General features: G+C 40.9%; 3 protein-coding genes across 3 annotated transcripts; 1 reads left to right on the top strand and 2 right to left on the bottom strand.

The window, feature by feature from the left end:
- Positions 1–54: 54 nt before the first annotated feature.
- LOC311147288 (transmembrane emp24 domain-containing protein 4-like) lies at positions 55–3,150 on the top strand. The gene is made up of 5 exons (XM_084183975.1): positions 55–231; positions 559–659; positions 797–922; positions 1,032–1,178; positions 1,761–3,150. Exons 1-5 carry the CDS (start codon positions 93–95, stop codon positions 1,908–1,910), a joined length of 663 nt encoding a protein of 220 aa, XP_084040101.1. The 5' UTR covers positions 55–92; the 3' UTR covers positions 1,911–3,150.
- A 42-nt stretch (positions 3,151–3,192) lies between these two features.
- On the bottom strand, positions 3,193–8,979 carry LOC311147287 (pyridoxal phosphate homeostasis protein-like). Its single transcript, XM_084183974.1, has 8 exons — positions 8,830–8,979; positions 6,005–6,112; positions 5,874–5,909; positions 5,704–5,779; positions 5,291–5,431; positions 4,154–4,296; positions 3,971–4,069; positions 3,193–3,809 (listed from the first exon to the last, which is right to left on the bottom strand). Exons 1-8 carry the CDS (start codon positions 8,917–8,919, stop codon positions 3,654–3,656), a joined length of 849 nt encoding a protein of 282 aa, XP_084040100.1. The 5' UTR covers positions 8,920–8,979; the 3' UTR covers positions 3,193–3,653.
- Positions 8,980–9,306: 327 nt separating this feature from the next.
- On the bottom strand, positions 9,307–13,656 carry LOC311147814 (small nuclear ribonucleoprotein G-like). Its single transcript, XM_084184605.1, has 4 exons — positions 13,550–13,656; positions 10,177–10,199; positions 9,680–9,804; positions 9,307–9,539 (listed from the first exon to the last, which is right to left on the bottom strand). The coding sequence occupies exons 1-4, from the start codon at positions 13,579–13,581 to the stop codon at positions 9,489–9,491; spliced, it is 231 nt and encodes a 76-aa protein (XP_084040731.1). The 5' UTR covers positions 13,582–13,656; the 3' UTR covers positions 9,307–9,488.
- Positions 13,657–24,405: the final 10,749 nt, after the last annotated feature.

Raw genomic sequence — 24,405 nt, 5'->3', positions numbered from 1 at the left:
GGTTTGTATGAATTTCAAAATAAAAGTGCAGTAGCAGCTGGTTGCATTTACTACACTGACCCTGCTGCTGGGGACAACAAAGTTGATTTGACATGATGCTCGCTGCACCTGGCCCTGGAATTGTCGTATTATTTGCTTGGCTCTCTCCAAGTTACGCTCTCTATTTTCACATTGGAGAGACGGAGAAAAAATGCTTTATAGAGGAAATTCCAGATGAGACTATGGTTATTGGTAAATTATTATTTTAGCTTTAGATAACGTTATAGCTGGTTAACTAGCTAGCTGCTTCTGGCTCATAGGCTATTTTGATTAATCCAGTTAGTCAGTGCACGCATGTCTTTAATTTCCTGACTGATGTAGCTAGATTTGATGGATAAAAAATATATCCTATCTCATGGGTCTTAATTAATAAATGTTTTCTAGCTGGCTAGCTACAAAAGATGAGAAGATTATACAGTCACTGACTGTGGGATCAGTCAACGTGTTATTTGAGATGGAGTATGCCCTCTAGTGAGGATGTGAGGAATAGCCTTTCATCTGGCATCTCTCTATTATTAGGGAAATACAGGACTCAGCTGTGGGACAAGCAGACGGGATCCTTCCTCCCAGCCACCCCTGGCCTTGGAATGCATGTGGAGATCAAGGATTCGGATACTAAGGTCAGTCAAACAATGAGAATAAAGATTAGATATAAGGTTACCACACTCACTACACTTTGTGTGTGTGTCTTCATACACACAATGCCTCCACGTATGTTTAATCGGCATGTTTCTCTCTCCCCAACCCTCTATTCTAGATAATCCTGTCTCGTCAGTATGGGTCAGATGGACGGTTCACCTTTACGTCCCATACACCAGGCGCACATCAGATCTGCCTGCACTCCAACTCCACCAAGATGGCCCTCTTCGCTGGCGGCAAACTGGTATGAGTGGGATGTTGTTGTTCTGGACATTTTCTTCTCACAAAAACCTTCTGTATAGCAGTAAATATGCAGATAGTCTGACATACTAACCTTGTGTTCCATTTTACAGAGAGTCCACCTGGATATTCAGGTTGGTGAACATACCAACAACTACCCCGAAATCGCAGCAAAAGACAAGCTCACAGAGCTGCAATTAAGAGCTCGACAATTACTGGACCAAGTAGAACAAATCCAGAAAGAGCAAAACTATCAGCAGGTGGGTTGAAAGAGAACTTCTACATTTAGAGTTGAATAACTAAGCCACAACATAGGTGATAATATTGATTTATTTTAACCTGCATAATGTCATACAAAGCTGTTGTGGAATCGATGTCTTACCCTCGTCTTTTAATGATCTAGTGACTGTCTGCGTATCTCTTCACAGTACCGTGAGGACTTCCCCTTGTCTTTCAGTGTTCTAGTGACTGTCTGCGTATCTCTTCACAGTATCGTGAGGACTTCCCCTTGTCTTTCAGTGTTCTAGTGACTGTCTGTCTCTTCACAGTATCGTGAGGACTTCCCCTTGTCTTTCAGTGTTCTAGTGACTGTCTGTCTCTTCACAGTATCGTGAGGACTTCCCCTTGTCTTTCAGTGTTCTAGTGACTGTCTGTCTCTTCACAGTATCGTGAGGACTTCCCCTTGTCTTTCAGTGTTCTAGTGACTGTCTGTCTCTTCACAGTATCGTGAGGACTTCCCCTTGTCTTTCAGTGTTCTAGTGACTGTCTGCGTATCTCTTCACAGTATCGTGAGGACTTCCCCTTGTCTTTCAGTGTTCTAGTGACTGTCTGTCTCTTCACAGTATCGTGAGGAGCGGTTCCGCATGACGAGTGAGAGCACTAACCAGCGTGTGCTTTGGTGGTCTATAGCTCAGACACTTATCCTCCTCACCACTGGCATCTGGCAGATGAAGCACCTCAAGAGCTTCTTTGAGGCCAAGAAGTTGGTGTAATGCCCACAGTACATCACTGATTGAGTTCCAAGACAGGAGTTACACCCATACGGAGCGAACTGGTAGAGAGAGATGCTGTTGTGACTAGTAGAGATGCTTAAACCTGGGAAGCAAATTAATTGAGAACATTCAGTGTGTTATGTATTGTCCATTATGAATTATTCTGATCAATAAGCAAGCACCTTACTGTGTCCATTTCCTTGTATTTTTTCTCCAACCTTTGTTTTATATCAACTTTGTTGGACTGCACAAAAGGAGTGGCAAATGTAACTTTCAATTTTGTTTCACTTTGCATTAAGCAGTCACAGATCTGGACTATAATTTTGTACATTTGTCTTTCTGCATACTGTATACTTTTGGTGTAAACACTTCTATTTGGAGTAGATTATTGTGATTTAGTCTAAAAATGATTATAGCAGAGCTAATAATAGTTTTAGCTCAATGACTAACCTGTTCACTCCCAAACACCAGTTCACAAACAGAATGGCATGCACGTTCTTAACTTCTGTTGAAGAGCAATATCATTCCAGGAAACAGGGTATTATTGATTTTTAGAGGATGGTCCAAGCAGCACCGTTTTTTTTCAAAGACCAACATGTTTGAATCAGGTGCAGATTACATTTGAATGTTATGTAATGAAGGTCTATGATAAAATACCCTAGAGTTATTCAAAACTGATCTAGGTTAAGATCTAGATATCAGTAAGATGTGAATACAATATTTCGATGACAATACAGTAGTATGATGAGGTATACACTCACAAGGTTTTAACTTTTGGTTGGCTGTCATTTCAATGTATGCAATAACAATGGAAAAAGTAAATGATTCTCATGTGGTTTTGTTTATATACAATTATTGTACATTTCCTGAATAGGAAAAATACAAAACCAAGTTATTTTCAACAATTATTTTATTGCTTATCACCTCCCGCCGTATCAATTTAATCCTGTATTTCGTTTAAGTGAATGTTTTGCAATGTTTATTTTCATTCACAGTTCCCTTAGTAATGGATTTAGTTTTACATTGATAACTATAAGATAAATCTCATAACAGTGCAAACAAAACTATTTCCTCTTTGCATAGGTTAAATCTTTCAGTGCACCAACACACAATTCAGACCAAAAGAATCACTGACATCACAATTAAATAATACTGTAGTGTAAACATATTGTATGAGTCGCTCTTTACATGCAGTTCTAGAATTGTGTTTATCAAAAAATAAAAATGTTAAGTATTTGACAACACCATAGAAAATGTAATTGACTCACAATACCATACATCATAAAGGGGGGATATGTTTATTAAATCACAAGTATTTTGCCAGAAAAATAGGAAATTTTAACATGTAAGATTCCCAATCACTGGGATATTCAACACGGTCAAGAGTTCAGTATAGTGTCACGTTTTGGGTTGTAAATGTGGAGTAAAAATAAAATTATCAAAACATTTGCTAGATTTGATATAAACTCCATCTCTGCTTCACTCTCTGAATTATCTCTATTTACGTTATCGTGTTAAATGGTATCTATTGAATCTAGGGTTGGCACAAGATCGAGACGCGAGAAGTAGTTTAGAAATCTGTTTATAATGTCAATTTGAAGATCGAATTCCTTCCAGAAATGCTCAAATGAATGGGCTCCGTAGAAATGAATTAAACTAGATCAACCAAATACATTTTCTTCCAGAAATTCTCATAAAATACTAAATCCTTTTCAGCCTGTGTGAGTGTAGGAAGGAGAAACATCACTGTTGTGTCACAGTGAGACGCTCCATCTTCTTAGCTGCCTCTTCTGTCGGAACCTTTGACTTTTTCTCTGGACTGGGAGTGGGTGTGTTGGGATAATCCCTATTACCAAAAATAGTACTACCAACTCGCACATTAGTGGAACCCACCTCAATCTAAAGGAGGAAATGGAAGAGAATACCTCAGAAGGGTATAACTTAATACAAACAGCATGAGCATTCGAGTAGTAATGGGTAGCCTAATCAATATCTGATCATTCAATATGTTAAGAACGTATTGTGTTAGCAATTAAGAAGGCTGAGACAGTGGAACTTACCGCGTGTTCAAAGTCAGTGGACATGCCCATACTAAGCTCAACATCCTCAAGCGGGAGCTGTAGACTGGTACACACTTCCTGTCGCCGACTCAGCAAAGCCTGGTTGGTGATGCACAACAGACTTATAGATCTTTACCAAAAGCCTTAACATAAAAAGTTAGGGTAATCATAACAGCCAAATACCTGAAAATCTGGGTTAGGGCCATCAGCTAGGTCGTAGCCATAGCGACCAATGGTCATGAGTCCGGAGAAGTGTAGGGCAGAGCATTTGGATAAAATGTGTTTCACTGTGTTCACCGTGTCGCCAGGAGGCAGTCCATGTTTACCTAGAGGCAACATAGAACGGTAGTTAGTGTTGTCTGTCTGGCAGGTTGACGTTTATTGTCATGAGTCTTGCCCTGGAGGCAAAACTGAGTTGGTTCCTCTAGATGGGCCAGTTGCAAAGTCAAAATTGGCTATATCGTAAAAATACATGAAAACAAACATTTGCTTTTTGGTCTTCATTTAAGGTTAGGCATTAGGGTTAGCAGTGTGGTTAAGGTTAAGCATTAGGTTTAGCAGTGTGGTTAAGGCTAAGCATTAGGTTTAGCAGTGTGGTTAAGGTTAGGGTTAAGGGATAGATGGGAAGGGTTGAATGGAGCTGAAGGTTGGGACTAATAACAACAAGATAACTCATGTAAAACATACTCTGTCCATAATATGTATATAGGTTAAGAACTTTTGTGAAAGAGCACAGTTTGAAAGATATGGCATATAGAAGCAAACCGGATGGACATCATGAAAATGATCGGAGAGGTTGAGGGTAGAGGAAGTTCAGGAGTAAAAACAAACAAAATATAACTATTGTAAAATTGACTGTGTCCATAAAATGTATATAGTATGTATGGGCTGGAAGTAGAGGCCTAAGCACTGTTGTTCACTAGTTTACTCCAATTAGGGGAGGGGTGGTAGGGTTAGAAAGTAATAAAGATAAATATATATATTTTTAAAGGATATGTATATGTATGCATATATATGTGTATATATTTATATGTAAGAAATATATATGGGGGATTGGAAGTGATGCAGACAATTACATTGATGGAAGTTACAATCTATCTGCAGTATTAAAGCTGATCTAAAAAATGAACAAATGAAAAAAAAAAAAAGTTAGGATTAGGCATTAGGGTTAGCAGTGTGGTTAAGGTTAGGTTTGAAATCAGATTTCATGACTGTGGCTGTACCAGCTAGTGACCTCTCTGCAGAGCTGCCTCCAGTACATGAATCATCCCAATAAATGCCAACGCGTGTGTGTGTGTGTGTGTGTGTGCGAACACTTACTTTCCTCCCCACTGGTGTTGATCTGAACCATGATCTTTAACTTGTGCGTGCTAGCTGCTCTTAACCGCTGCCAGGAGCTGTTCACCTTGTCGGCCAACTTGGCTGAGTCCACCGTCTCCACCATGAACAGGTTTGGTACACCTATGGGATGTGTGTGAGTAGAGTTAAGATATGCCGGCGCTACTAAAGGTTTCTATGGAATGGTGTTCAAAGCTTGACAAAAGACTGAGGTCGAAAGTCGAAAACATGTCGGCCTTTTAATTTTTTGAAGTGTGTGAGTAGATTGCTGGGTATTAGGGAGATATGATGTTGACATCTTTAAATATGGAGGCCTATGGTGCACCTGAGTGGAACACTACACTATAAATAATATGAAAAGCAAAGCATAACATGTTGCACAAGATGTTACTTACCCAAAAGTTTGTTGACATTATTCTTCTGTAAATGGCCAATAAAATGCCACTCAATTTCTGGGCATGATTCTAAAATCTAGATTAGGACATAAAAAGTATTTGTAAATCGGGTGTTGGATAGACACGTCATGAGATGAAGAATAATGTGACTTCAAACCTTTAGAACCAACCTGAGGATTTGATGCTTTATCCACAAGTTCATTCACCTAAAAGTGAGGGGGTCAAATTAAAAAGTAAAACTACCATTAAAAAGGTGTTATGTGTAACTGTATAACATGTTACCATCACGTACAATACTTACATAGTTTTCACCAAAGTTGCGATGCCCTTTTCGGTACGCCTCGATCACCATGTCTGGTGGTTTCGTCTTACTTACAGCTACCAGGCGGGGCGGCACCGCAGGCAACGTCTTGGGTGAGAGAGCAGAGGAACAAGAAGAGAAATCAAATATATGGTGAATAAATGAATGATAACAGTTCTCTTTATGGATGACAATCATAGCCAAAGAGATTGTCACGTCTTGATAAACCTGAACTACTTAAGGACAGCTCAGTGGATATCTGGCGCTCATTCAGGAGGGCATATTGGGGCCACAATATAGAACGAACAGAAATAGATTGTGTAGAAAATGAAGAATTGTGTTAGCTCTATTGGTAACGTTTTGAACACAACCCAGATATGCTGCCCAAATGCACTTATTTTAGCCTGCTGGCATTTCCTTACAACCAAGAAGATGAGAGCCTGTCATTAAAATCTGAAATGGTTGTCTGCGTCTGCCCATGCAGTAGGCTATTATGTCGCGTTCGTCATGTCAGAAACTCGGGACCGCCGAGTTAAAATGAACGCAAGTTATTAGTGAAACCTGATGGGTTGGAGGATTCTCTTCTCATCACTCATCATTAACACAATGGAAAAACATCATGATTTATTATTTAAATATTGAAAGTGCGTGGGCTACGGAGAGAAACAGAAATGGTGCAGTTTCAGGCCATGTGGAGGAAAATGATGCTGGCGCTAGAGATGGGGGTGTGTGATGTTGTTGTTTGTATGTGTATGTTTTGTATTGTTGATCAAATATACAATTAAATTAAACATTTACAAATAATGCCGCATTCACGTCATGTTGGAAACTCGTGACCTCCGAGTTCAAATGAATGAGTTTACATGCGCACAGTATTCTGATAGTAGCTCATATCCCACTTAAGGTCTTATTCGGGATAAGATGTTTACATGCACCTTTGATATCTCACTCACGAGTATCCCTGTATAAACAGAATATTCCTCATTTAAGTATATGGGCTAAATGGAATAGTAACTGAAATATGGACACTGACTGTAGACCTATGACCTCTCACGTAGCTTAATAACTCCTGCAGAATTATGCATTTCTTGCAGTAAAATTATACAACAAATGTTAATTTTGTCTTGGAACAGGAGTGGAGAAATATTATTTATTTATTTCAGCATCTCTTGAGAAAATGCAAATGTAATGCGTTATCTTTGACACTTATGGAAGCAGACAGTATTTCAACCACATAGAATATGCACCCAAGATTAACTGAAGTCTTATCAGCATTTTTACATTTTCCACAGGACTAATCTTTCCACTGTTTTGGAGTTAATGTGTTTTCTCCCCGGTCCCTAAACGAAACAGACAATTGTACCGGTGTTAACTAGATTACTAATGCATGAATTCTATAAATGCAAGACATTATTCTGGTGAGCACTACATTATTTAGTCTTCTGGGGCAACAAGTTATGACAGAAGATAAGCTGCATGTAAAAATGGCCTACCAATGTCGGAAATTATAATATGGCCTACCAAATGTCGGAAATTATAAACAGAAATGTGTCTAAATTAGGGGTGAATGTAGCCAGTAGGCTATACGGTCCTGTACAGAGTATCAGCTAAATACATTATTATGGAATTACGGTGGATCGAACTGCGCAGATAGCATACAAAGTGATTTGTTTGACAATCAGATGAAGAAAAAAAAAATCACAACACACATGATGTGAAACTGAGCCTGCGCAGACCGCCAGCGAAAAGTATCCCATGCCACAGTATCCCATCTATCCCAAGTATCTTATCCGGGTTTCTCATAACCGGGATAAGGATTTTTCGGGTTATTGTAAACGGGATATGATGTTTATATGCTTCAACTCAAAAACAGAATACATAAGAGTATCCCGAATAATAACGGGATATTGGTGTGCATGTAAACGTGGTCATTGACCTCTATACAAAAAGTCCTTGCTTGGCGGGCTAAATAACGAACAAACGCCACCTGCTGGAGGGAGACAGATTTTCCGCCGAGTTGGGCCTCTCTTCCTCTCTGGCATTACCTACCGGCTGGGCACATCAACCCTAGGCGATTGTGCAACACAGTTTCTAAACCCAGAGGCGAAACATCGCGAGACTTCCGGGAACGCTTGCGAAACAGACCAAACTGACCAGGCCGGGGTTTGATAAGTCAATGAGAGAAGTTCACAATTATTTCTTAGTTGTTAATTTTCTCGAATTCTAAAAAGGCACAACTAGATTCGAGCAAATGTCTTAAGTAATGTAGTTGAACATGTTATTACTCGAACCTCGTGAAAGTGAAACGTTTTTATTTAAGTCAAAAACTACTGGAGAAGCAATTTTAGCGTATCTACATACTACTGTCTTTGGTGCAGACGTAGCGCCCACTATCGGCTGCCTAGGCTAGTTCAATTGTGGTGGGACGGTGTCAATTGAATCAATCAAAACGTTAATTAAATTACGAAACAGGAGTGAACGGAAGTTGGAAATGTTTTGCAACACTTACGAAACATTGTTGACGTTACCGACAAAATGATAAGAGCACCAGCAGCAATTAATAAGTCGTGAGCAAATCGTCTAGAACCCTCCGCGCGGTACTTCCACCCATAATACATACATAGTGGATGCATGCAGCGCTGAGCTAATTAGTAGATGCCAAAAATGTAATGTGCATGTTATGGTGTGCCATCTCAAAGGTTGAGATGTTTTGCCTTACATACAACTGGTCCACCCCCGCTTTGAAATGATAAGACAATTTCGCACGACACGACTATCAAAAGTCGATACGGGTTCTTCCCAATATAATACTGAACTTGGCTTACCTTGGGGCGACGTGCCGCCGCTTGATTTACCCTGTCTACCACCGCGTGTAACGCTTTTCCAACCTCTTCCGACATTCCTACTTTCCACATACCCTCAATACACTGCGCAACCAATGGTACAGAGACCGCCAGTGCGTATTCAACACAAACGCGATCAACCTGTCAAAATAAAAGTCCTTTCTCGACCCTAGAAAGCCTGTGTGAAGTGAAACGGCGACCCCTTGTGTTGACTGTTGATAAATCAATCAGTGTCCATTCATTGTAGTCACGCGTGTACAATGTGTGTTTAAAAAAATACATTTGCGAAATTTGGCCAGCCAGTTACGCGAATTTATTAGGGATAATAGCCCTCAAAGTTAGGATAAATCTATTCAATCTACATTGTATGCTATCACTTAAGTATAATTTGACCTTACATGTAATCAATCAAGTGCTTCAAACGTGTAGAGGTAAAATAAAGAAAATATTGCGCAAAAATAAAGAAAACAAAATACCCAGTTTATTCACAAGATTTCACAATTCATCAAAACATTTCCAAATGAAACATCTGTCTAAACGTATCAGATACATACTCTATCAACAGGAAAAAACAGGAAATTACAAAAGTGTTTACAATAATGTCCATTATTCCACTTTCTTGAAGCCTGCCATCCCCACCCTCATACTCTCTCAAGAGCCTCCAACATGATGATGCTGTTTCCTCGGATTACCTACAGAAAGTAAACAAAATTAAAAAAAAGTATTGATTTACATGCATAAAAAGGTATGTGGTGACACTGATGAATAAAAGCAAAATGTGTCTGTCCCCAGAGGTAGTGTAGACGTAGTTAACAACGCTGTAGATACTGACCACCATGCCTATCGTGTTCTGTATTCCCCCGGGGGCCATCTCCAAGCAGTCATCCATCACCAAGTTCATGAAGGGGTCAAACCCTCGCAGGACTCCTTGGACCTGCCTGCCACCGTTCAGCTTCACTGAAGGACAAGATGTAGAACATTGAAGACCTGGGGCGTATTCATTACGTCGATTCTGTTGCAAAAAGTTTCTTAAAAATGGAAGCAAAGTGAACGGGGGGGGGGGCCTACCTGAATTTGTCCAATAGAAACTCTCTGTTTGGACTAATGATTACACACCTGGACTACATTTCAACAACCGTAATAATGAGGCAATAAGGCAAGCCAAATTGGAGACACTTTCCATTTCAGTCCTTGAAGTTATGGCTAAGAAATTGTAAATTGGGTTTGTCAATTCATGCAATCAGAACCTTGGCTGGCTCTGCATGCAAAGATATAATAGTTTGTCCAGTCAACTCAGCAGAACCATTGATATTCAGAATCAGTACTCACGAGATAGCTTCTTGTCCATGAACCTGAAATTAGCAGAAAATATGTTGTTATTATTTGCTAATAAAGATAGTTACACCACAAACTGACTATTCCAGAGGGGGTTTGGCTATGTGTATACCAGGCTAGTTCTGGTCCACGCGCATGCTTCTGATTTGCACTACGAGCTGCATGCGCATGGACCAGAACTAGTCTGGTGGTAAAGTGTTCAAACATTTGTTGAAATAGGGCTGCAACGAGGGGTTCCGGACGTGGATTCTCAATCCTCGAAACCCGTGGTGATATCAAATATTAGCAATGTTACTGTGCAACGTATACGTTCTATTTTCTACCGAGATTGCAAAACAATTCGTATGTTGATGTAGTGCCCATCGGTTATGAATGTTTCAACCTCTGTGTTGAGAAATCATATTTTTACTGTCAGTTTCCGTCTCAAAGACCACCAAAACGTACACTAACCATGAGCCTCACGGTCGGTATCGTCCAATCACAGAGCAGATACAAGTAATGTGATCTGTTAGCGATCACATGACTTGTATTGGCTCTGTGATTGGACGATACAGACAGCAATGCTGTATGGGATGAGTAGTTTAACAACTAACTCTGGTAGGTACAGTCGTGACATTTCCCCCCCATATAACAGTATTTTTTAAACACGATTTCTTATCTTTTGAATTAATGGTTCACCCCCGGAGACTATTCAACGTTTGAAACCACGTGACCAGCATGTTGTTGTATGCAAAACATGTGTGGGTGTGTCAGTTCCGGAACCATAACCACAGAAAGAGGGGCGCAGCCTCTTTCTGTGGTTTAATATGATGATAGTCAGTTTAAAAAAGGTTAAGGGTACAAGACTGTGTACATATCTGGCTGTGTTGGCAAAATCACTACATATCCCATGGAGCCAAGCGGGGAGAGGCTGTCTGTTGTCACAGTTCGAAGACCAGTCAGAAATGTCCAGCTAGCCCTACGCCAATAGATCTCAAAACTGAACTTGGATCCACGTTAAGTAGCAATGATATCCTTCGCCACCGTCATCTTACGACATATCTTGAACCAGTCATGACTATTCAACAAAACAATAAAGAATGTAAGTTTCTTTGCAGCGAATTTCTTAAGTTACATGATTGTATCACTAGCAAATTGAGTTTTGACTTTAAAGGTGCAGTATTTATGACGTTTGTAAATGAGGACGAGAACTAGCATAGTTCAGCTAGAAAGCTAGTTTAGAAAACGAGTTCAGGCCTAGTACACGCACACACCTAGTACACGCACTAGGCTAATTCCGATTGTCGTTTTTATGCCCCGATATATCAGGAGCTGGCGGCGAAAAGTTTGCTTAAAGAATTCAGAGACCGAAACGAATAAAGCATATGACATTTTTAAGGAGAGCGAATCGATATACAATCCCGAAATCAGCTGTAACTGTCAATAGTAAAACAACGCTTTAATGAAAATGAATGGGAGGTGCTATACTGACACGCCTGGTGCCCAAATTGATGACGTTTGAGAGTCGAGTGGAGACGAACGGATTCGGTTCAGTCAATTGTCCTGATGAGATCATGTGAATCCTTATTTTGGCTAGCTTAACACAACTCTTCCCACTTAGCTTATATGCTTGTGGATATAAACTTTAGCAAGAATTTATAAAACGTCTGCCTTAGTTGTGACTTGGGAGTGTTCATAATCATTCCGTTTATCTGAGTAAATAAAACTTTTTTTTTTTGGGGGGGGGGGGGGGGGTTTATTACAAAAATGTAACGTTAGACGTTAATGCCGTAGTTGAACATTTTCGGTAAATGTGCTTCAGCTGTCACCCTGACCTGATATTGGCTACACTATCTAGCTACTTCCCTCTCCTTGCTGCCAGACAGCAGTCGGGCTGAAGGACACTGCCCCGCGTTCTTGTGTTGCCGGGTTGTAGCGCAAACTCTCCCCATTGAGAAGTGTAGACTGTATCACGGTGACAGATGGTTTCTACCAACACTACAAGTTATTTCTCGTGTAGGCTGCTATCCTACTAGAAATAAAATCAAGTGGGATGAAACATATTGGAGAAGGGGACCAAATCCAGATGGTGACCAATACTACACGTTTTTTCCCCTCCCTTGACCATTAAAATAAACACTTTATTTTACTAGTTTTAACTAGTGCCATGCTGCTGTTGTTGGCAGCATAAACTAGCTAGCTGGGATGTGCTCATCAGGTCGACTGACTGAACCAAATTCATTCGTCTCGACTCTCAGCTGAGCGACATATGTCATCCATTTGGGCACCAGGCGTGTCCATATAGCTTCTCCCAAAATAAATTAATGGTGAAGTCGCTTCTGGACCAGAAGTATAATAACTGGACACTGCGTCCAAGATGTCCAGCCATTGTTTTTAAGGTAATCTACTCACGTTCACATACGCCGATTCATGAACCGTCTATATCTGGGTTGCATCCGGTTTATACGGACCAAAATCACATGCGCACTAGCACTCAGGAAGCAGCGTCATCCAAAAACATGGCATACATTGGATGAATATAAAATGTTAATATCTTCCGCTGTGAATGATGAAAGAAAAAAAATCGGCCTCAGCAACAATTATTTGAATAATGTTTTGTGCACAAAGGTGATGACTAAAGTGTCTTATTAGGAATGTTCAAATCTGACTTCTCTATGTGGCTGTGTATGAACATTGTATTTCTGTGCCGGGCGTCAGTTAAACTGCAGTAAGGAAAACAAACCTGTAGGAGCAGTCGAAACCGTGCTTCTAGACCAGAACCCTGGCGTTTTTTCGCCCACCAAACAAGGCGTTTCAGTATGGAGGTAAATTACTGTCGAATTTGGTCAACAAACAAAATGAATGGCTTATTTGCTACGTTAAGTTTATTTGATCGAATAGAAGTTTCGTAACGCTTTAGTTGTTACGAGTGTACTGATATAAGTAGGACACGTGACACACCGGCAACTTTGAGAAAAAAACACTTTATAGCAGAGTTGCCTCGAGGGCTATGCATATTCATGTTTGAGGCTAGTAGCATAGCGTCTCTCTCCAGCAGCGATGGACCAGAGCTAGCCTGCAACACGATTGGTCAAAGACTGATAAACCAAAACCAGAAAACCCATCCATTAAAATCACTTTCGTTTGTAAAACATGACAATTTTTAAATGATATTCAATGTTTGCATGGTTTAACTAGCTAACATTTTCATTAACTAAGTTAGCTAGTAATTTTACTAGCCACGCAACGCTAGCTAGCTAACGTTACCGACTACCGGTAGCTTTGTTGGCTAGCGCGTATCTAGCTATGTTCGCTTGCTATGCACATTTACTACAATGAACCGCGAAATATGATCGTAGACCAAATATGTATTATAAAAGGAACTCACTTTTTCAACTCTGGTGGGTGTGCTTTACTCATGTTTCTTTTTGTAGTGGGCCTTCAGTTCGTGAGACTTGCGTTCGTGTAAAAGCGGAAAGCATGCGCAACAAGCAGATCCGGAAAACGTCATGCAGACTTCCTCTAACATAAGTGGGCACATCGCCGCCTACTGTATTGGAGGAGATGTATTGCAGCTTGCTTTTTCTCTTCATATTAACATTTACATTTTAGTCATTTAGCAGACGCTCTTATCCAGAGCGACTTACAGTTGTAGTGAGTGCATACATTTTTCATACTGGCCCCCTGTGGGAATCGAACCTACAACCCTGGCGTTGCAAGCGCCATGCTCTACCAACTGAGCTACAGGAGTAAACACAAAACGTTTTCATGGGATAACACTTTTAATGAGGTATGTTCTAAGAAAAAGTTGCTAACTCAGATACAAAGGCACTTTCCTAAGTAGAAACCTACAATCCTTAAAAAAAAAAAAAAAAAAAAACATTTATGACTTTCTTTTATGTATTTCTTTTATTTTTTACAAAACAGCAGAAAATGGATAACCTGGTACACCAATTGTTAACAAACAATAGCAGGAAGGTTGCTATCGCTGCTTGTTTTGCATAATAATATCCAAGACAAAACTTCTTCCAGAGAAAATGAACCTCTGTCATATTGTTAAAGACTGCCTTAAGTGGCTCCATGAGTATGCATCTCTCTCTCTCTCACACACAGAGGTAAATAATAATGAAATTGATGCTAAATCAGTGTCACACTTACAAGTACAACGCCATCAAGATTAAAAAAAAATAAAAAATCACATTAAATGGAAATATGGTCTTCATTTGAGTAATCAAATCAAAACCTGTCAATATTATATATAGTATACTATATCACTCTCCATTCCAACTGCAATGTTACATTAAAAAAATACTTTATTAAAAGCTTTTTGAAACCACATCTTATTATTTGTAACAGCCCAGTTAATATCGCAACCCAGATTTGTTGGAAGTTTAATTGGGTTGTTTATAAAAATGTAATATTATATGTTAATGCTCCAGCAACATGCTAAATTAGTTCTCGCGTATATTAATTTCATTTCAACCAAATCAACAAGGATGTTTGGAACCGATAACAATTCGTGATGGGATATAAAACGCCTGTCACAAATGGTATCAGACAGCACACACACAAACATGGGGAAATAAAATTGTTGCAACTTGAATGGCATGTTGATATGAATTACATCCAAACAGCTATTCTGGTGAGTGGTCTAAATATATCACACTTTAAAATCTACATGTACACATAATATTCTCTTGGGAACTCAGTACAGCTTGTTAAAAAAAACGAAGGAGGAGTACATAATCTCAGATTTTGCCATCAGTGTCTGAATAGCTCCCTTCCTCATCGCCACTGACAACGAGGTGATCTTGGCAGTGTTGTAAGAAAGTGTCCAGTGTTCCAAAAGCCTTCAGGCAGGGCACACAGTGGTAGGCCCTCCGAAGCTTGGCCCCAGGCTTCTTAGAGATACCCATGCCCTGACTGCACACGCTGCAGTGTCTCATACTCCCTGTAGGCTGATGCAGCTCCTCATGCTCCTTCAGGGCAGACTGCAAAGAAAACACCTCAGCACAAGACGGGCAAGGAAACTCTCCCTCTTCCTCTTTCATGGGAATTTTCTTTGGTCTCCCTCTGCCAGCCTTGACCGATGTTCCTCCAATCTTCCTTGCTAGGTTGCTTTTTGGCTTTTTTGGCATCTTCTCAGCTAACTTGGGCTCCTTGGCTGCTTTCCCAACCTGCTGAACTTGGCATGGTGGTTCTTGACTATGGTTCTTGACGTGTGCCTTAAGTGACAAGTGGTGCAAGAACACTTTACCACAAACTTCACATGGGTAAGTCTCTCTTTTCCTCCGCTTGCTAATCAGCGGCCTTGGATCTCTTCTGATATCCTTCTCTCTGCTGTGGGACTCTTGTCTGTGCAAGTAGAGTTTGGCAGTGCTTAGGAAGACCCTATCACAGGAACGACAGGAGAGAAGTTGGCTCCTCTGCTTGGATTTTCCATTTGCCTGCTTCCTCCCTCTTCCTTTGGGTTGGGGTGGCCCAGACTTCTTCTGGGATATTCTATCGACCCCATTTGTGCCTCCTCCTTTTGGTGGGAGATACTTAGAGATGCTCCACTCCTTCTGATGGGTGGATCGCTGATGACAGGCAAGGCCAGCTCCTGAGCGAAAGCTCTTGGGGCAAAGTGGGCATTGGCTTGGCCTGTCAGGATCTGGGGCACTAGTGGCATCATGGGAAGGAGAGTCCGAGGTGGGAGAGTCAGGGGGAGAAGAGTCAGAGAGGGTAGATTCAGGCGAGGGAGAGTCAGCTGGAGGGCTGGCAACCTTCGCAGTTCGTGAGGCAGATTTACTGCAGCCAGCCTGCTGATGGTGAAGCAACGCTTGCTTTTGGCTAAAGCTTTTACCACACGGAGCACAGGCATAGGATCTGCTATCATGATGGTGGGACTGGTGATGGAGAGACTTATCCTTGACACTCTGAGAGTCTGAGGTTGACGCCTTGCACGCACTGCATGGAGCACCTAGCTGAGGTTTGCCACAACAGAGCTGACAAGGGGCTGCATCCTGAATGCACTTGTGCAACTGCAAAGAGGATAGGAGAGAAAACTCCTTGCCACAGGAAAGGCATCGGTGACGCTTACGTAAGGCATGTTCTCCCTGTTGGTGGTGCAATAACTCGGCCATGTCAGAGAATCCCTGGCCGCACTCTGCGCACACACATGGGGACACATCAGGCAGTAGTTGGTTTTGGCTTTGACTCTCTTGCTTTTGTGCCACAAGTTTTGCCAGCTTTGTTAGAGCGTCTGATGCAGGCTTAGTCCGAGCAAACGACTCCTGAACTCTTGTAGTGTTCCAAGTGCAAGGAACTGCATCCATCTTCAACCAAGGCACCTAGTTGGAGGTACAGAGGACAGTCTATTAGACACGTTCATGAATAAAGTAAATATATGAAATTCATCATCCTGATGCGAGGGTAAACATTTCCTTCTTCTCTCTTTTTTTATAGCACAATGGTTGGCTGTATAACTATCACCCTCTGTAGCTCAGTTGGTAGAGCATGTCCCATGCAACGCCAGAATGGTGGGTTCGATTCCAGGGACCACCCATACGTACAATCAATACACACATGACTGTAAATCGCTTTGGATAAAAGTGTCCGCTAAATTGTATATTTTATTCACATGTAACAACCTACTGCGTCTCACAACTCAAATCCCAGCACGCACTGCAAATGTGGTAGGTGAATATTTAACTATTTGTAAACGACAAAAAAGCTTTACCGCCTGTATAGCAAAAAAGGCTACATGCAGTGGTAATAAAGCAAATAGCATGAACCATTATGCAGGAAATCGCTATAGCTAGTTGCGTTAGCTAGCTAGCCAAACAAGACCGAATGTTAAAAGTGCCCCCGCTCCTACAACGAAATGAGCCTACCTTTTTTTGTCAAACAAACTTCAATACTGGCATTTCATCAGTTTCCAACAAGTGTAGAAGTAATTTTTCAAGATAACTACTTGGCTAACGTTACCAAAACTTTGTTTTCATTTCCCTGTAGCACCGTAGCCATGTGTTCCAAAGTGAAGCCAAGTTGTTTGTGTACTTTGAGATTTGATACGACTACAAAACCTAGCATTCTGGTACTTCCCTTTCCACCAATGAGTCATTCAAGAACACAAACGGGTTCAGGAAAGTTGGTAACCCAATGATGTATAGACACACCAGATAGCGGATGGTATGTATTGGCCAATGAGACTTTGACGCCACCGGTCGGCCATATTGATACTCCTCAGAAGAAGGAGTCCTCCATAGGAATGATTGGAATTCTACAGTATTTAAAGAACAAATGTACATGTATTTTAAGTATTTTTGTTGTTGTAGTGGGAACAGTAACATTAGTACTCTCTCAGCGATATGACGTTGCCACGAGCAGCATTGTGTATATTGAGATGAGTGAGATGCAACACTTTTTTGCTCTCACAGTCAAACATTATCTGCACATGTGCACGGGTTCACCTTACGCTGTTACAGCATGGTAGCCAGAGCACCAAAACAGCAAAGAAGTTGAGCCTTGTGCTTCAACGCTCTTAGTTGTTGCGGAAATTGACCCACTATGCTGTTTACTTTCTGCATCTACAGTGCCTTCGGAAAGTATTCAGACCCCTTGACTTTTTCCACATTTTGTTATGTTACAGCCTTATTCTAAAATTTATTAAATAGTTCTCCCCCTCATCAATCTACACACAATACCCCATAATGACAAAGCAAAAACAGGTTTTCAGAAATTTCTTCTTATTTATATAAAATAAAATATCACATTTACATAAGTATTCAGACCCTTTACTCAGTACTTTGTTGAAGCACCTTTGGTTTAACCAGCGATTATGACGCTACAAGCATGGCACACCTGTATTTGGGGAGTTTCTCCCATTCTTCTCTGCAGATCCTCTCAAGCTCTGTCAGGTTGGATGGGGAGCGTTGCTGCACAGCTATTTTCAGGTCTCTCCAGAGATGTTCGATCGGGTTCAAGTCCGGGCTCTGGCTGAGCCACTCAAGGACATTCAGAGACTTGTCCCGAAGCCACTCCTGTGTTGTCTTGGCTGTGTGCTTAGGGTCGTTGTCCTGTTGGAAGGTGAACCTTCGCCCCAGTCTGAGGTCCTGAGCGCTCGGGAGCAGGTTGTCATCAAGGATCATCAAGGATCTCTCTGTACTTTGCTCAGTTAATCTTTGCCTTGATCCTAATTAGTCTCCCTGCCACTGAAAAACATCCCCACAGCATGATGCTGTCACCACCATGCTTCACAGTAGAGATGGTGCCAGGTTTCCTCCAGACATGGCGCTTGGCATTCAGGTCAAAGAGTTCAATCTTGGTTTCATCAGACCAGAGAATCTTGTTTCTCATGGTCTGAGAGTCTTTAGATACCTTTTGGCAAACTCCAAGCGGGCTGTCATGTGCCTTTTACTGTGGAGTGGCTTCCATCTGGCCACTCTACCATAAAGGCCTGATTGGTGGATTGCTGCAGAGATGGTTGTCCTTCTGGAAGGTTCTCCCATCTCCACAGAGGAACTATAGAGCTCTGTCAGAATGACCATCGGGTTCATGGTCACCTCCCTGATCAAGGCCTTTCTCCCCCGATTGCTCAGTTTGGCCGGGCGGCCAGCTCTAGGAAGAGTCTTGGTGGTTCTAAACTTCTTCCATTTAAGAATGATGGAGGCCACTGTGTTCTTGGGGACCTTCAATGCTGCAGACATTTTTTGGTAACCTTCCCCAGATCTGTGATCCTGTCTCGGAGTTCTACGGACAATTCCTTCGACCTCATGACTTGGTTTTTGCTCTGACATGCACTGTCAACTGTGGGACTTTATACACTGCTCAAAAAAATAAAGGGAACACTTAAACAACACAATGTAACTCCAAGTCAATCACACTTCTGTGAAATCAAACTGTCCACTTAGGAAGCAACACTGATTGACAATACATTTCACATGCTGTTGTGCAAATGGAATAGACAACAGGTGGAAATTATAGGCAATTAGCAAGACACCCCCAATAAAGGACTGGTTTTGCAGGTGGTGACCACAGACCACTTCTCAGTTCCTATGCTTCCTGGCTGATGTTTTGGTCACTTTTGAATGCTGGCGGTGCTTTCACTCTAGTGGTAGCATGAGACGGAGTCTACAACCCACACAAGTGGCTCAGGTAGTGCAGCTCATCCAGGATGGCACATCAATGCGAGCTGTGGCAAGAAGGTTTGCTGTGTCTGTCAGCGTAGTGTCCAGAGCATGGAGGCGCTACCAGGAGACAGGCCAGTACATCAGGAGACGTGGAGGAGGCCGTAGGAGGGCAACAACCCAGCAGCAGGACTGCAACTCCGCCTTTGTGCAAGGAGGAGCAGGAGGAGCACTGCCAGAGCCCTGCAAAATGACCTCCAGCAGGCCACAAATGTGCATGTGTCTGCTCAAACGGTCAGAAACAGACTCCATGAGGGTGGTATGAGGGCCCGACGTCCACAGGTGGGGATTGTGCTTACAGCCCAACACCGTGCAGGACGTTTAGCATTTGCCAGAGAACACCAAGATTGGCAAATTCGCCACTGGCGCCCTGTGCTCTTCACAGATGAAAGCAGGTTCACACTGAGCACATGTGACAGACGTGACAGAGTCTGGAGACGCCGTGGAGAACGTTCTGCTGCCTGCAACATCCTCCAGCATGACCGGTTTGGCGGTGGGTCAGTCATGGTGTGGGGTGGCATTTCTTTGGGGGGCCGCACAGAGGTAGCCTGACTGTGTTCGCCAGAAGGTAGCCTGACTGCCATTAGGTACCGAGATGAGATCCTCAGACCCCTTGTGAGACCATATGCTGGTGTGGTTGGCCCTGGGTTCCTCCTAATGCAAGACAATGCTAGACCTCATGTGGCTGGAGTGTGTCAGCAGTTCCTGCAAGAGGAAGGCATTGATGCTATGGACTGGCCCGCCCGTTCCCCAGACCTGAATCCAATTGAGCACATCTGGGACATCATGTCTCGCTCCATCCACCAACGCCACGTTGCACCACAGACTGTCCAGGAGTTGGCGGATGCTTTAGTCCAGGTCTGGGAGGAGATCCCTCAGGAGACCATCCGTCACCTCATCAGGAGCATGCCCAGGCGTTGTAGGGAGGTCATTCAGGCACGTGGAGGCCACACACACTACTGAGCCTCATTTTGACTTGTTTTAAGGACATTACATCAAAGTTGGATCAGCCTGTAGTGTGATTTTCCACTTTAATTTTGAGGGTGACTCCAAATCCAGACCTCCATGGGTTGATACATTTGATTTCCATTGATAATTTTTGTGTGATTTTGTTGTCAGCACATTCAACTATGTAAAGAAAAAAGTATTTAATAAGATTATTTCATTCATTCAGATCTAGGATGTGGTTACTACATGATTCCATATGTGTTATTTCATAGTTTTGATGTCTTCACTATTATTCTACAATGTAAAAATTAGTAAAAATAAATAAAAACCCTTGAATGAGTAGGTGTGTCCAACCTTTGACTGGTAGTGTATAAATCATTGGATGAACCCCATAGTTTATGATTAGAGAAGTAAGTGGAAAGTAAAATATACAAATATTTGATTTAGCCAGAGAGGAGTATACATCTGAGCTTTTCAGGTGTATGTCAGTCAGGTGATGTGTGCATCGATCACTCCCACTAAACCCCCTAATGCACAACACACAACAGCATGGTTCAGTCAAAACAATAACAACACCAACAATCGTTTAATATAAACAAAAAGTTAATATACAGCAGATTACTGTAATATTTCCTCCATTTTAGGCTAAAACCAGTATTGACTACAGAAGCATTGGACTGAAAGAAAACATTATTGGTCGAATAGTTTTGCATTGAAGATAAGAAAAAGTGAATTTAGACAATGAATTCAGGTTTCATAGTCCTATATATCTTGTTTTTAAATCCAAAATGCAGTGAACCTTTGCATGACTATAAAACAACACGACATGGAGTGAATAATACAATCGTAGATTGAATGAAATTTAAATTACACAAAGTCATACATTTTGGAGCAAATAAACAAATGAGGACAGAGCACAGTTTAAGGCTGAACGGCAAATATTTAAATATACCAACAAATCATAATAAAATGTGCAAATGCCAAAAAAGAACATAAGTCTGCATTTTTCCTACAAAAACACTCACTTGAGAATTGAATTGAGAAGACATGGTAAAATTTGTACCTGGAACAAGCAGAAATCTAAAGTAGAATGACAATTAGATTATTAAATTGCTGAAAAATCCTCACTGAACTACATGGTGATCTTGAAAACCAATGAGAATAATATTGGTACAGAAGTTATGGCACTTCAGTTTGCTCATTATTTTGATTACAGATCCAGTCCCACCAAGCTCACTGTTCTAGCATTGATTATTGAAAAACTACCCATGATCTTCAGATTGTGCCAGAAAAACCGATGCACGAACAAATTAAACTTCAGTTGATTATGTTAGGTTGTCATAGGGTCACTAAAACCTGACAAAACTAATTTGCGCCACATTGTTCAAACTGAACCTAAATGCCAATCAATTCATAGGTTGCACCTCCGTCACTCGGTCGCGTCATGCCATCGTTATGAACGTTCTCGATCTGCCCTCAATCTAAAATGCACTGAGTAGAATGCTCAGTCGGGCATCAGTTCAAAACAAACGTTCAAAACAATGTTGTGACGAAACATGCAACCCGTGAATACAAGAATGATGAAAGCTAAAGAATGACTGTCAAATCTGTCCTACCGTAGCAGAGAAATGGTTATGAAGGTTTGTGAAATAGAAATGAAATATTCACATTCCATTGCTTAAATGTAATAACTATTTATGCTTAACATCATCTAAGTGAGGTCACAGCAGGTAGGCTACTACATAATCCCAATATTAACTAGTAGGCTACTACATAATCCCAATATTAACTAGTAGGCTACTACATAATCCCAATATTAACTAGTAGGCTACTACATAATCCCAATATTAACTAGTAGGCTACTACATAACCCCAATATCAACTGGTAGGCTACTACATAACCCCAATATTAACTGGTAGGCTACTACATAACCCCAATATCAACTGAAACAAAAATGATGTACAAACAAAACAAGGTCAAATGACAACATTTCAGTTTTCCATGTTAGACAGTAAAAGAAAGAGTGCATTACAAATGCTTATAACAAAGGCTTGAAATACAGCTGTGTTGATATCACAGGACACAGTTTTCAATAGATCAAATAACTGTATAGGGAGGCTTACTAAAAGTTGCCTTTTGAAAATCACCATCAGCATCAGCATCCCTCAGAGGCAAGGCAAAACACAGTCATTTACTATATAACAAATCTGAACATTTGAATTCTTAAATATACTCAATTTTCACTTCTATATTATTAAAGTTTACAGACAACTGTTTAAGTTAACCATACTGAATAAGAGTAGATTATGTTGCAAACAACAGACAGGGAAGTACAACAATTCTTCAGTCATTTTATCTATTATTTGAAGAACTTCCATGATGGTTGTTACATTGTGTTTCAGATCGTTGATGTAGATTGCACTGGTTTGTATATTCCTTCAGAAAGAGGAAATAGACAAAGCAACATTTGCTGCATCGCATTGTTATGAACACCACAAACATACATAATATACATTTGGTAAATTGTCAGATACCCTCAGATTTACACTACTTGAAGGGTAAACAAGTCTCGTTCAGTTGTAAATGACAACTTCATTTTGGACCAATTTAGCAACTTTCATATGTGCCACAGTTTCAAATAATCTAAAAAGAAAGTACGACTAATCGGAATGTGAAAATCTTAAGTCTGACGATTTACAAAACAGCAAGTAATCAGATGATAAAAACAGAACTTATATCTAGTTCAACTGATCAGTTCTCTAGTCCGAACTTTACAACAATACATAAAAAAATTGAAGGTCCCCATTCTCATCGAGGCCTTGGGATTCAGTATGGCACCACTATAGATAAGCCCTGAAATAAAGTACCTTTTCCTGGTATACAGAGTGGCTATTAGTAACAGCTGTGGCACCTCCTGTACCATGTTGTACTACATTGTACCATTGCTTCAGTAGATATTCAGACTGACCTTTTACTGGACTCAATATATCCATGAAGAGAACAAGTAAGGACAAAAGTGGTAAAATATGTGGGCTTGCTTTACCACAGAACTCTGTTATAAACAAACTATAAACAAAATATATTCTCTCTGAGACTTGAAGGATGATCACAAACATTCATCGTCCATTCAGTGTTATTTCCAGTGTATGTTAAAACTTCTAAAATAACCAATACTGATTAATGCCAGTATAAATGAATTTGAACTTAAAAAGGCCATTAACCGATGGCCAAGTATTTATGCCCTCCAAATTAAAAATACCAGTCATTTATACAGTACAGTACATTACAGAGTACAATATTGAGTTCCAATACCAGAACTCAAGGCTGTATGTCCAGACCCTACTCGATGCCAACTAAATGAATTGTAACAGACTACTATTGAGATGTTCAAGCCAGTGTCTCTGAGATAATACACTGCAGAGTCAGTGGAATGAAACTTGCCAATGCAATTCTTAACAGAGAGAACCAGCAAGAAAAATATTGTACAAATGGGATTCAGGGTTTTGAGTGAATAATCTGTCCCTGTGTGCATGGTATTTACAGTATGTCCGTCAGTCACGTCCGAGAGGAATAAAAACCAACATTTCTCCTTACAGTATATCAGACTCTGTTTTACACTCTGTTCTCCATTGCATATAGCAGTGGTTTTCAACTGGTGTGACGAGGCACACTGTTGTGCCTTGAGGAACTTTCAGGTGTGCAGCGAAAAAACATTCCTAATCTTGATTCTGTTTGGAAACACTAACGAACGTGAACTGTGGAATTTTGACTTGGGAGCAACAGTGCCACTCAGATAATACATTGAATGGCACATGGTTACATCTGTGTTGCTGTTTCAAGTCCAGTGCACTCAGGCTGTTGTTACATTAGTATAATTTGAGGGGCGCGCATCACCAGCAAAGTCATTTGCATCATTTTACTTTTCCTGTGAGAACCATTAGCAAAGGCAAGTCTGGTTTAGGCTGAGCTGAACCACAGCCTCTGCCATAGAAACAAACAGAGCACGGCTTTATGTCCATCATGGTTGGACCTTTACGAAGCAGAAAACCGTTCATATGTAGCCCAAACCGTAAAAAAAAAGAAGATATATTTTACAGGAGAAAAAATATATAATTCAGATGAGAT

This window comes from Coregonus lavaretus (assembly GCF_964263955.1).
Source record: "Coregonus lavaretus genome assembly, chromosome: 20".
Lineage (NCBI taxonomy): Eukaryota > Metazoa > Chordata > Actinopteri > Salmoniformes > Salmonidae > Coregonus > Coregonus lavaretus.
Note: the sequence above shows the minus strand (reverse complement) of the source record. Positions and strands in the feature narration are given on the sequence as shown.

Coding starts and splice junctions, on each gene's coding strand:
- LOC311147288 (XM_084183975.1), top strand. CDS start 93: ATGATGCTCGCTGCACCTGGCCCTGGAATTGTCGTATTATTTGCTTGG. Junction 923..1,031: donor TCTTCGCTGGCGGCAAACTG/GTATGAGTGGGA, acceptor TCCATTTTACAG/AGAGTCCACCTGGATATTCA. Junction 1,179..1,760: donor AAGAGCAAAACTATCAGCAG/GTGGGTTGAAAG, acceptor GTCTCTTCACAG/TATCGTGAGGAGCGGTTCCG.
- LOC311147287 (XM_084183974.1), bottom strand. CDS start 8,919: ATGTGGAAAGTAGGAATGTCGGAAGAGGTTGGAAAAGCGTTACACGCG. Junction 5,432..5,703: donor TAATGTCAACAAACTTTTGG/GTAAGTAACATC, acceptor CACATCCCATAG/GTGTACCAAACCTGTTCATG. Junction 3,810..3,970: donor CCACTGACTTTGAACACGCG/GTAAGTTCCACT, acceptor TTCCTCCTTTAG/ATTGAGGTGGGTTCCACTAA.
- LOC311147814 (XM_084184605.1), bottom strand. CDS start 13,581: ATGAGTAAAGCACACCCACCAGAGTTGAAAAA. Junction 10,200..13,549: donor CACCCACCAGAGTTGAAAAA/GTGAGTTCCTTT, acceptor TGCTAATTTCAG/GTTCATGGACAAGAAGCTAT. Junction 9,540..9,679: donor AGAACACGATAGGCATGGTG/GTCAGTATCTAC, acceptor TACTTTCTGTAG/GTAATCCGAGGAAACAGCAT.